This window comes from Micromys minutus (assembly GCF_963924665.1).
Source record: "Micromys minutus genome assembly, chromosome: 2".
Lineage (NCBI taxonomy): Eukaryota > Metazoa > Chordata > Mammalia > Rodentia > Muridae > Micromys > Micromys minutus.
This window is the reverse complement of record NC_137971.1, coordinates 53,578,195-53,590,515: the sequence shown is the minus strand read 5'-3', so window position 1 is coordinate 53,590,515 and position 12,321 is coordinate 53,578,195. Positions and strand designations below refer to the sequence as shown.

The 12,321-nt window shown below is 49.4% G+C and overlaps 1 protein-coding gene across 2 annotated transcripts; it reads right to left on the bottom strand.

Annotated features, from left to right (window-relative positions):
* Positions 1-5,878: 5,878 nt before the first annotated feature.
* Positions 5,879-12,284, bottom strand: TBC1D10C (TBC1 domain family member 10C; the record flags this gene model as incomplete). Of its 2 annotated transcripts, none has more annotated exons than XM_080913088.1 (9): positions 5,879-6,439; positions 6,711-6,865; positions 9,368-9,557; positions 9,672-9,737; positions 10,374-10,488; positions 10,649-10,755; positions 10,841-10,948; positions 11,317-11,416; positions 12,104-12,284. In XM_080913088.1, 9 exons carry the CDS (start codon positions 12,253-12,255, stop codon positions 6,092-6,094), a joined length of 1,341 nt encoding a protein of 446 aa, XP_080769214.1. In that variant the 3' UTR covers positions 5,879-6,091. The 2 variants fall into 2 exon arrangements, with proteins under 2 accessions (XP_080769214.1, XP_080769213.1); XM_080913087.1 differs by having other exon boundaries at positions 9,672-9,769; positions 10,370-10,488; positions 12,104-12,255.
* Positions 12,285-12,321: the final 37 nt, after the last annotated feature.

Below are 12,321 nucleotides of genomic sequence, written 5' to 3'. Positions count from 1 at the left end.
GGAACCAGTCAGCAGCTTTGTAAACATGTTGAAAGATTGGTCCACACCCAAGGAGTTTAACTGTGAGAGTGCTATTATTTTTACAATCTAACCAGTTAAGAAGCAATATTACTAGGCTTGATAGTGCAGCCTTGAAATCCCAGCCCTGGGCAGAAGGAAAAATTGTTGCAAATTCCAGCCCATCCTTGGCTACTTATTGAGACACTGTCTCAAAAAAAAAAAAAAAAAAAAAAGTAATACTAAGTTAGATCTGGTATCACAGGCCTGTCATCCAGATACCTGACAGTCTGAAGCAGGAGGATGATGATAAGTTCATACCTGACTGCGCTACAAAGCAAGCTGAAAGCCAGAGTGGATAGCTTCATAAGACCTTTTACTCAAAATGAAAAGTCAGAAGTCTTGGGGTGTAAATCAGCTATAGAGCTCACCTGGCATGAGTGAGGGTCTGAATTCAATTTCAGTACCTCAAACAAAGCAATATAGCCTGGCAGTGGTGGCACTTGAGAGGCAGAGGCAGGTAGATCTCTGAGTTTGAGTCCTGGTTTACATAGTGAGTTCTGGGACAGCCAGGGTTACACAGAGAAACCCTGTCTCAGAAAAAAAGAGCAAGCAACAATAACAACGCCCAACAAGACAAGGACACTGTAGCTGGGCATGGAAACACACTTGGGTAATTCAGTAATCAGCAGGCTGAGGTGGAAGACCATGAGTTGAAGACTGGCTTGAACAGGCATGGTGACCCACACCTGTAATCCAAGCATTCCCGAGGCTGAGATGGGAGGGTTGGGAGGAGTTCGTTTTAGGCTATGTATAGAGTTTGAAGCCAGTCTGGGCAACATGAGAGATTTTGTTTCAAAACACAAGCAGACCAGGCTTTGTCTCAATAAAACAACACTAGCTAGTCATGGTGGCATTCACTTGTAACCTTCGCATTCAGGAGGCTGAGGCAATAAGATCACTATACTTGTGGCTAAGTTTTTCTACATACCAAGATCCTTTCTAGAAAACGAGAAAAAAAGAGCCAAGTATAGTATACACATGTGTAATCCTACCACATGAAAGATGGAGGCAGGAACAAGAATTAGAAGTTCAAGGGCAGCCTTGGCTGCATAGCAAGTTGAAGGTTAGCCTGAGCTATTTGAGAACATGTTTAAAAAAAAAAAAAAAAAACACAGGTGGCATGCATGAAGAGATGGCTTAATGGTTAAGAGCACCCACTGTTCTTCCAGAGGACCCAGGTTCAATTCTCAGCACCTACACAGTCACAGTAGATCTTAACAGTCTGCAGTTCCAGCTCCAGGATATTTGACACCCTCTTCTAACGTCCTGGAACATCAGGCAGCCACATGGCACACATACATACAAACAAGCAAACACACCTATAAACACACAAAAATGGCCGATAAGATGGTTCAGTTGGTAAGGCTGAGATTAAGACTGAGAACCTGAGTTCAATCCCCGAAAGCCATAGTGTCAGCCCCTGCAGGTTGTCCTCTGACCTCTACACAGATGCTACACACACACACAGACACATGCACACAAGCAACATAAAAACATGAGCCTGTGTCTCTTTGCATTTGACCTCCCTTACCAGAAACTTTGCCCCATATGAATAGCCCAGTCCTTTTTAGCCATAGTCAATTAAATCATTTATACTTTCTTTCACCCCAGTTTTCATGATAAAGATACTCTGACTTTGTAGATTCTGGAGCCATTTTTTCAGGTGCTATGCAGCCTTGCTGCTGGGTGGTGACAGAGCTGGTCCAGTTTTCTGGCCAGTATCGTAGTGATGGTTCAGTACGCCATATTATCTCATGAAAATCTCTGTCTCAAGAGTTGTGAAAGGGGTGACGGATTCAAGTTGGGCAACTTCAGTTTGTACTCTGGGCACTGAGATGTGGGACAGGCATGTGGGCAGAGCTGTCTCAGTGTCTTTGCCAGGGAAGAAGTAATGTCACCCAAGGCTGAGCTGGGCTGAGTTAGGATAGAGTGAGGTAAGGTGACTCTGCCCAGATGTCATTATGAGAGTGAGATGGGCAGGGAAATCAAGAGGGAATCTGGGATAGGACTGGTAATCTACCCATTATCTGTAGGGGAAAACTGAGGGTCTGAAAGATCTAGAAAGTCTTTCCAATTCAAGAACTTGGCAGGAGGGGCACATGTTGACTCTGAACTTGGGAGGCTGTGAGGAAACTTTTGTAGTGGATGACAGTACAAGATGGAGACCAAGAGCTCTCTTTCCATCGGGTGTGGTGGACTTTGAATCCCAGCACTCAGGAGGCAGAGGCAGGTGAGGCTCTTGAGTTCAAGGCCAGCTGATCTATAAAAGCAAGTTCCAGGGCTACACAGAGAGGCTCTTGTCTTGAAAAGAAAAAAGTCCCCTTTCCCCCATCCTAGGGCAGGGATTCATATGGAATCGCTGCTCCTGCCTCAGCTCATATCTTTTGGGAAATACAGGTTGGCAGACACCTCTGGGCCCCATCCCAGCTTCTTTCTCCACTGGTTGAACTCCTTAGATGTGCTTCCTGACTCTGAGCCCCTTCCTAGGCAGTTTTTGAAGGAGCTGCTAGGCTCACAGGAAATGGTTGCTCAGTTGCTCATGGCATAAAGGCACCTAGCTGAGGAGTCATTTGCCACTGTGCCACACCATCTATCCCAACCAGAATGCATGGGTCCAGGCTGCCTGGAGCAAGCTGTCTTTTCCCAGCTAGTGCAAAAGAAGGATCGATGGGCACTGCTTCATGAAGGAGGGCCCATCAGAACCCGAATACAAGTGTTCACATGCTGGGTAAGGAGGCACACGCCTTTAATCCCAGAAGACCTTTGGATCTCTGTGAGTTTGAGGCTAGCCTTGTCCACATAGTGAGATCCTGTCTCAAAACAAAACCAAAACCAGCCATTCACATCAACCAGGCACACTTGTAATCCCAGTACTTGGAAGGTAGAGTCAGGTAGATCACCACCAGTTAGAGTCTATCCTGGTTTACATTGTGAACTGCAGGCCAGCCTGAGCTGTACAGACAGAAGCTATCACAAAACAATAGTGCTTGCACAAGGAGGAACCTATTTCCCTTCTCTAACTTCTCGGAGTTGCCATGGAGATGGCTGGCAACAGGACCTGCTTATGCGCTGCCCAGAGAATGCTTCCCAGAGGAGGAACAACAGTGACTCTGCCCGGGCCAGTGTCTTGCTGGAAAGCACCCACTACTAGTGAGCTACTTCTACAGAGGGTGTCTGAGCTTGTGGCTCAGGCAAAGGTTGTCCCATCCCCATGGTCTCTCTGTAGAGGAAAAGCAGCATGTGGGTGGCCTCCCCTACCTATTGCATGCCTGAGATTCCCACTATTTTTGTTTGTCTGAGACAGGATTTCTCTGTGTGGCCCTAGCTTTCCTGGAACTTGCAGAGATTTATCTGCCTCTGCTTCCCAAGTGCTGACATTAAAACTGTATACCACCACTGCCTCGCAAGATCCCCGCTTCTGCCTGCCAGGGTTTGGGCACTGACCAGAGCCTGAGATTAAGTTGTGGCAATCCTAGCTGCCTCTGGCTCCCATTGTGGCCTTGGGCTGCATGTTCAGCCTCCCAGGCAACTTTCCTCTAGTAAGGCTGTCAGGACTGGTGCAGAGACACTGGGCAGGGAATCTGAGGAACGGCCTTATGAACCCAAAATGAAAAGATCAAAAAGGGGGGGGAGGGGTGGCTGGAGAGATGGCTCAATGGTTAAGAGCACTGGCTGCTTTTCCAAGGTCCTGAGTTCAATTCCCAGCAACTACATGGTAGCTCACAACCATCTGTAATGGGATCTGATGCCCTCTTCTGGTGTGTTCTGAAGACAGCTACAGTGTACTCTATACATAAAATAAGTAAATCTTAAAAAAAAAAAAAAGAAAAGAAAAGATTAATAAGCTGCAGGTACCCTAGTGAGTGAAGAAGATGAGGGAAGGGAGGCTCCAGAGGCCCACGTGTCTTTTTTTCTTTCCTTTCTGTAGTGGGGATGGAATCCAAGGCTTCACACAAGCTAGACAAGCACTCCTCCACTAAGCTACCTTGCCCAGAGCTGTTTCCTTTTTTATTTTGAGACACAGTAACCCTAAGTTACTGATGCTGGCCTTGAACTTAGTAGGCCATATAAATACTGAACTTGTGACTCTCCTGGCTCTCCTGCACCACCAGGCCTGGCTTTTCTAAGTATTTGACATAGGAGTCCTCAGGAGAGCAGGTCAGAGTAGATGTCCAGAGTTGTGGGTGGTTGAGGGTAGGTGCTAGTGGTTAATGGAGTGCCAAGACTGGAGGTCAGGGCAAACCTTTGGCCTGCCACGGTAGGAAGGATTTGAGATTCTTTCTACTTCTAAGCCTCCATTTTCCTAGGGAAAGTACAGATACTGGTCTGGTCTCCTGTAACTTTTTCCTCCAAAGTAAGCCCCATGTGAGGGGACAGGTCTGCCTAAACTTGACAGGTGTCACAAACGCATATATGATATACTTTTCTTGCTTTTTTTTTTCCTTTTGGTGGCAGGGGACAGGAAAGGAGGTTGAAACAGGGTATCACTAGGTAGCACAAGTTGGCCTTGACAAACTCCTGATCTTCCTACCCCCACTTCCAGGTTGCTTGGATGACAGATGTATATCCTCTGGCTCAGCTCACAAAATGCATTTCTATAGCCCTGTGACTAGAATGTTCCAGATCCAGAGTCTGATAGGGGACCGTGCCAACGTCTCCGTATAGCTGATAGGACTCTCCTATCAAGGAGACATCTATTATGGCTAAATGTGTATGCTGGCAGGTGGCTTCCCCTTTGCACACTGGCTCTTTCTCCAACATTGTATCATAGGAACTGATACTAAGGACTTGTCCTGAGCAGGGTAGTGTAATCATACCTCAAGGATACACTGACCTCTGATCCAAATCTTACACAGGGCAAATCTTAGAACGATTTTAACAGTTGCCCCTTCCTTTGGGAGTAGAATTGCTGGTTTCTCTCTGACTCAACCCTGTCCCTTTCTCCGAGAGTGAAGCACATCCCTCTTCACCTTTCCTCTGCTTAATCTCACGTCTCTTGTCTCCCCACAGCCACTGCATGGTTTCCCATGGAAAAGAGGGCCTCCAAATTCTCATTCCCAACTCCTGCCTTGTTCCCACCTTCAGATGCTGGGAAGCTACCCAAGGAGTCAGAGAGCCAGGGCAACTAGGACTCAACTCTGTGGAGACAAGCCAGCATCAGATCCAGCCCTGTTGTCTTGACGATGTCTCATGTCCCAGGCACCCTAGGCACCCAAAGGGGCAATTAGTGAGTGTGGGAGAGGGTTTCTATGGTGGCGGTCCCAAAGGAATACATCAGGGCTTAGGAAAGAACAAGGGCCAGCAGGACCTTTCTCCTTTGTCCTGAGCACACTAGGCCTTTGTTCTTCTCTGGCTCTCTTTGACAGATGGGATCAGGAGCATGGTTAGGGAGAACAACATAGTTTAGAGTCCCCCACCCAAGGAATCTCTGAGCCATCTAGGGGAGGCAATGGGAGGCTGGAGGGCCCCCCTAGGGCCCACCTGCCACTGGGGAGACTTCCTCTGGCAGGTAGAGAAGTCTGACCTGTACCCTAGAGGCTGGGGCACACTGGTTTACTTTCCCTGTAAACACTTCATCCAGCAGCCAATGGGCAGCCTTGGTGTGTCCCATGTGGGGCTAGGACAGAAAGGGTGGATGAAGGCAGGAAAGAACATGGCAATAAGTCCAGGGTGGAGAGTGGAGGGATATTTGATCCAACTTCATCCAGTGTCTTCTCAGTCAGGCTTTATTTGAGGATTCCCATGCCCATGGGGTACCATATCTCATCCAGAAGCTTTATTCCCACAAGCCTTCAGTGCTGGCTTTGAGGCTGGCAACGGCAGGCACCAAACAGTTCCCCACAAGCTCCACTCAGTATCCTTCCTTTATCTTTGTGCCTGACACAGTCCTTAAAGTGGGGAGTTACTCCACTCCTCAAGATGGTCCTGGCTGGAACCAGCAGAGTCACACAGTAAAGTGCAGTACACATTTCTGGGGCTGGCATCACTGTTCAGCTGATTGAGATATGGTGGCACTAAGCGCATGGTACACTTAGAATCGTGTGTCCAGGAAAGAGGCAGAGCCTCGGTGGGACCTGGAGGGACCCTCAATAGGGGGTCCCCTGGCCCTTATCAGGAGCCCATGGAAAGTCTTGCCACGGGTCTGTGGCTTGCGCCGTGGTGGGTTGGGCTCCTCTGGGGGCTGCACCACAATTTGAGGTATCTCGGGTTTGGTGTCTCCTCGCACCCCAGCCAGCTGCTGGGACTCAAAGATGGCTTGGGCCCCAGGAAGGCGAGCTTGTGGCAGAGGGACTGGCCCAGGTGATGACTTGGGCAGCTGGGCCAGCTGGATCCTGATTTCCCGCTGCAGGTCTCGCTCAGACAGGGCTACATTGTGCACCTGTGGGGAACAGTTGATGCTAACTTTGCCTGGACTGAGGTGTCAGGGAGCAGGAAGCCTTTAGGTCCCCATGGGGCAGGCAGTACACAACCCCAGGAAGTGGCTGAGGGCTGAGACACAGCTTTGCTGAGACCTAAAGGAAGACAGCTGAGGCCTGGGGTTCTCACATTTTCTGCAGCACAGAGTGCAGGAACTGCGTCTTACTCTCCCCAAGCTTAGTTTCCTGCATACAGCATGGGGCATATGGTGGATTGCTAGCAGAGATACCCACCTGGGACATGAAGGCCTCTTCCTGCAGCTGGGCAGGAGGGATGGCTCGTAGGGCCCCCAGTGTCTCCAGGAGCCCTGGGCATGCTGTGCGCTGTTCTACAGTACCCAGTGCCAGGCGCATCAGTGTCAGCCCCACACGGAACAGTACCTTGGCACCTGCAGAGAAGGCGTAGTTCACTCAAAGGAAACTAGCCTGTCCCCCAACCCCATCAGTCCTCAGACATGCTCCTTCTGCCTCATTGCAGCTCACTTCACCCAACTCAGGCATAGAAAAATGGCCAACAACTACAATTCATTTGTTTACTTTTTGAGATCTCATGTAAACAGACCTCCATCTGCCTGCATAGCTAAGACTGATTGACCTGCTGAGCCTCCTGAGAGCTGGATAGCAGGCATGTGATATCACAAGCTTGATTTTTTTTTTTTTTTTTTTTTTTTTTTTTTTTTTTGAGACAGTCTTATTCTGTAGCTATGGCTGGCTGGAACATACTATGTAGCCAAGGTTAGTCTCCAACCCAAATGCTCAAATTAAAGGTATGTGCTACCATGCCCAGTGCGTTTTGTTTTGTGTAAGCAGGGTCTCACTGTGTAGCCCAGGCTGCCTTGGAATTCATTATATAGCATGGATTGGTCTTGAACTTGCAGCAATTCTCCTGTCTCTGCCTCCTGAATACTGGGATTACAGGTGTGTGCCACCACACCTGGTTATTTATTTAGCATGTGTCTTCTATGTGCTGCTACATCACACATGTGAAGGTCACAGAACCTCTTGTAGGAGTCAATTCTTCTGTCATGTGAATCCTGGAGACCAAACTCAAGTCATCAGGCTTGGTGACAGGCACCCTTTGCCACCTCACCACCTCACACACTTGGCTTTTAGTTTTCTTAGATTGTGGCTCACTCTGCAGGCCATGCTGGCCTGAAATTATGTGACCCAGCCTTACCTTGAACTCACAGAAATCCTCCTGTCTCAGCCTCTGCACTGGAATTTTAAGTATAAATTATGATGTATTAAGTATTTAGAAGGAATACTATAATTTGAGGGAACAGGACACTGAAGGAGCCAAGCCTGCCTCAGGACACCAGACACTTCTAAGAAGGCCAGCTAGTCAGGAGCCAGGGGCTGCTAACAACAGTCTTACGCTAAGCCTTCTCTGACCTCAGCATCCTGTTTCTTTGAAGAGTACTTGGGTCGGTGCCTATTAAGTACTTTCCATCTTGAATCTGCCACCTCTGACTCTAGAAAGGTTCTGTGCAGAGCTTTTCTTCCTACAGCAAAAACACAGCACTCATGTACACACATGCAGACACACAGACACACAGACACTCTAACCCTTGCCAGTCCTAGAACCTCACGATCCCTTTCTGGCATCCTCTGAACCAATAAGAGCAGTTAGCACTACAGAGAGACCTAGTGAGAACTGTGACTTACAAAGAAATAATTGCCACCACCAACGTCATTATTGCTATTAAAGGGAGCCTGTGCAGTGTTTATCCTCAGGTACAGGGGACATGGATCATTTGGACAACCATGATCAGCCCTGCCTCTTGAGGTCTGGGGTAAAAGGGGAGGTGACACATGTGCTTTGGATACTTGTGACATGATTTTCCAGTTTGTTTTTTAAGTTTTGGAGACAGAGTCTCATGTAGCTCAGGTTGGCCTCAAATTCACTGTGTGGCCAAGGAGGATCGTGAACTTCTGATTATCTTGCTACTGTCTCCCAAGTGCTGTGGTTACAGGCACGTGTCCCCATGATGAATTTCGTGTAATGCTGGAGATTGGATCTAGGGCTTATGGCGTACTTCTTGCAGCACTCTACCAACTGAGCTACTGCATCACCAGCCCAAGCTTGAAGCTGATTCTAGAACAACCTTTAGACACACAGGCAGCACAAAGCATAAACCCTAAAGATCCAGAGTCCATCTTGGCTCTATTCTGATGCCCCTTCCATCCTCAGCCCCCCCTCCAGCACCCTCTTTTCTGGCTTTACCTTTCTGTGTCCTTCTTCCCAAGAGTCACCTAGTCTTCCTGCCGGTGGTCTTCCCGGCCTCTAACCTTCACCTGCTTGCCTTCTATTTACCTCCTCCACAGAGCAGCCAGAACTGTCTTTAAAAACAGCAGCCACCTCCTGCTGCTCTCCTGACACTCTGTCACATCCCTTGATTTATTTTCTTCATGGCACTTATGACATTCTATAAATATCTTCTTAATTTAGGTACTGTCACCTCCTAGCCCTACCCCCTCCAATGAAAGTTTCACAAGCTAGCTGTCAGAGGCAGCTTCACCAGGCTACTTAGGAAGAGTTGTGGGTACAAGGCCTTGAGAAGGAGAACCTCTTATGGCTGTGGACCATGCCTAAAGTTTGCACGCCCTGAGCCACTCACATTCCACAGTAGGTGCTTTGACCAACCCGGTTCCTTTACACAGACCCCAACCCCATCAGAGACTTTCTTATCCTTGCTCTTGGCCTCCCACAGTGGTGTTTGTGACAAAGTTGAGGCCCTCATTCATCACTCTGGGATTGTGTCCATAAGATGGTCTGCTTTCTCCACAGACACACTCAGGTCCATGTGACAGGAGGCTCCAAAAGGGCTGAGAGTGGGAACAACAAACACTGCAAATTCAGAAACGTGGGCTATCCCCCCGGCCCCACTCACCCTCACTAAGGAAGGCGTCCCAGATGCGCAGCACCGTGGGGAAGGGCAGTGATCGAGTGAAGAGGCACAGGAACCACTCAGGCAGGTAGAGTAGAGGGCCAACGCCTACCTGCTGCAGGTGCTTGTACACACGTGGGAGCAGCCGCCGCAGAAGGGCCATGAACACTTCAGCATCCAGCTGTACTGCTTCCTACAGCCGGGCTCCTTATTAGTCTGGCTAGCCCAAGCTGCCAACCTCCATTCCCAAAGCCCAAGTTTCACATCTCTTGATTTCCATCCTTTACCTCCCTACCCAGCCTCTTACCATATGGGGGCCATAGTAGCCAGGGAGGTAGACCTCGCAGATCTGCACCAAGCACCAGAAGGCTTCCTGAGGGCAGGGCACAGGCCTGTTGAGTACTCCTTAGGGAATTGTCCACAGAGGAGGAGGAGGGATGGGGAACATGCACAGGGGCCTGGATTCATACCACTTCCACCCTGCTCAGAGCCCACCCTGTCCTGGAGGTGAAGAGTTGGAAGTCACAGGGCCTGGGGTTCCATATTTGAGGACATAAGGTTGTAACAAAAGTTGGAAGGCTCTCAGAGTTTATATCCCAGAATCCTAAGGTTATTTGGTTACCCCCCTCCCCAAGCAACCCAGGGCCAAGGCTACAGTGCTCCAGATCCTTAGTGCCATGAATTATAAGATAGGGGAAGCCAATGTGAGGGGATATTCCTGGCAAGCCTGGGCATTGTACAGAACTCAGGATCAGTATTCAGAATGTCAGAGTGAAAATTTTCCAGATTCCTAGATCACAGGGGTAAAGGTCAGCATCAAAGGTCACAGGTTCAGAGGTCAAGGATAATAGACGTAATGTTACTGAGATTGGTGGACATAAGAACAGGACCTGAAGTAAAGAAACACAGATTCCTGAGGTCTGAATACCTGGGGTTGGGGTGTCTCAGAATCATGGGGGCACAGATCACTAGGTATTGAGGGTCTCAGAGCAGGGTCAAGGTCACTCACCTCTGGGGGCAGATGCATGAGCAGCACAGCAGCTACCGGTCCCTGAGCCTGGCAATATCCCTGTTCTGGCCGGTACAGGGTGTAGGCCTTGAGAACCTGCAGCAGCCCCTGCTGCCTGTGCCAGAAGGTCTCATTAAGGCTACCTCCCAGGCATCCCTGCCCTGCCCTCGATGGCCTCTGCCCAGGCCACGGTCTCCCTCATCCAAGGATGGAAAAGTAGGACTAAAAGAGCTAGCATGAGGACCTGGTGTCACTGGGTATTCCTGGCCTCGTACCCGTGTCCCTGGGGTGACACAAACATCTCGTGCAGAGGAAACTGACGGTGCAAGTCCCTGCCAATGGTCTCCATCCACTGCGGGTCTCCTGGGGCCACTGCCAGTTCCTATGGGTGGTGGGAAGGTAGATGTGAGGGTTCGATGGCAGGGAGCTCTGAGAAGGGGTAGTAAAGATTCTGCCAACTTTCTTACCTGATAGGTGCCAGGATTGTTCTTCTGACGCATCTGGGCCCCACACAGTAGGGGCCAACACCGGGCACGTAGGGCTGAGGGGATGCCTTTCCGGCACTGTATCTTTACCTGTGGGTAAGGTCAAGGTGTGTTAGGTTAACTTCTCTTGCTCTCTTGCAGGTCCCAGGCACATAAGCACAGCTCTCTCTCTCTCTCTCCCTCCCTCTCTCTCCCTCCCCCCCCCCCTTTGTGTTTGTTTTTTGAAACAGGGTTTCTTTGTATAGCCCTGGCTGTCCTAGAATTCACTCTGTAAACCAGGCTAGACTCCAACTCAGAGTCTGCCTGCCTCTGCCTTATGAGTGCTGAGATTAAAGGCAGGCACCACTACTGCTCAGCTCTAAGGACAGCTTTTTATTGGTCAAGAGTCCATTTGGGTAGCAGAGGCAGGAGGATTAAGAGCTTTGGGAACCAGTGTATGTAGACCTCTCTATCCTTACCTTCTTGTATCGTCGAGACATGGTCTTCTCCCAGTGTAAGGTCATGTCCACCCATTTCATCTCCCGCTGTCGGATGAGGTCTGCAGAGGGTTGACCAAGCCTGGAGGCATACAACAGACACAGTATCAAAGTATTCCTTGGAACATATACCTTTCCATTCCAGTTTATTAGAGAAACCCCAGCTCCTGGTCTGGAGATCTCTGAGGAGTTCGGGAAGTGGATCTGTGGCCCAGAAGCTGCCACAGTTAAAGGGAGGGATTGGGGCTTCAGTAGGGATAGAAGCCGGATAGACTAACAGGATCAGGAGGTGTGTATTTAGGGAAGATCTGTTTGGCTGTCCTCTAAAACAGAGACAAAGATAACTTATGGGGGAAGCTGGGTGGGTAGTGCCCTGCACTGGAAGCCAGAAGTCCCGAGTTTGAATCTGCTTCTGTTTCTGATCTGCTGTGTGATGTGTCACATTTCTGTCTGGTTCTCATTAACTGTGTGAGGTAAACCTGGAGAAGACAATGAAAAACATCCCAATTTCCATCTGGGGTTCTGGGGCCAGAGATAAAAAGGGAAAAGATGTTCAGTTTTAAGAGAAAGTGCAGACCCTCAGAGGATAAAAGAGACACAAAGGACATCCCCTCCACTACCCTTCTTACCTTAATCCCACATGGAACCCGAGGAGGGACACTAAGTGTTGGGCTAGTGCCCCAGCAAGACCCTTGACACCAGGCCTAATTCTAGAACATAGTCCTCAGTCTCTGTACCCTATGACCTCCCCTACCCATACCGCACTTACCCCAGTTCAGCTGAGTTGCCCCCAATGAAGCCATAGCGGTCAGCCTGACGATATGGACTGTGCCCATTGAGCTCTGAGTCAGACCCTAGAGAGCTACAATCATCCTGTAGTTCTGACGGTAGCAACAAGTCCTCTCCCAGGGCCTGGGCCATTCTGCCCTAGACCCCACTGTCACAGGCTGCAGGACATACAGAGAGCCACTGTGAGCAGCCAGACAG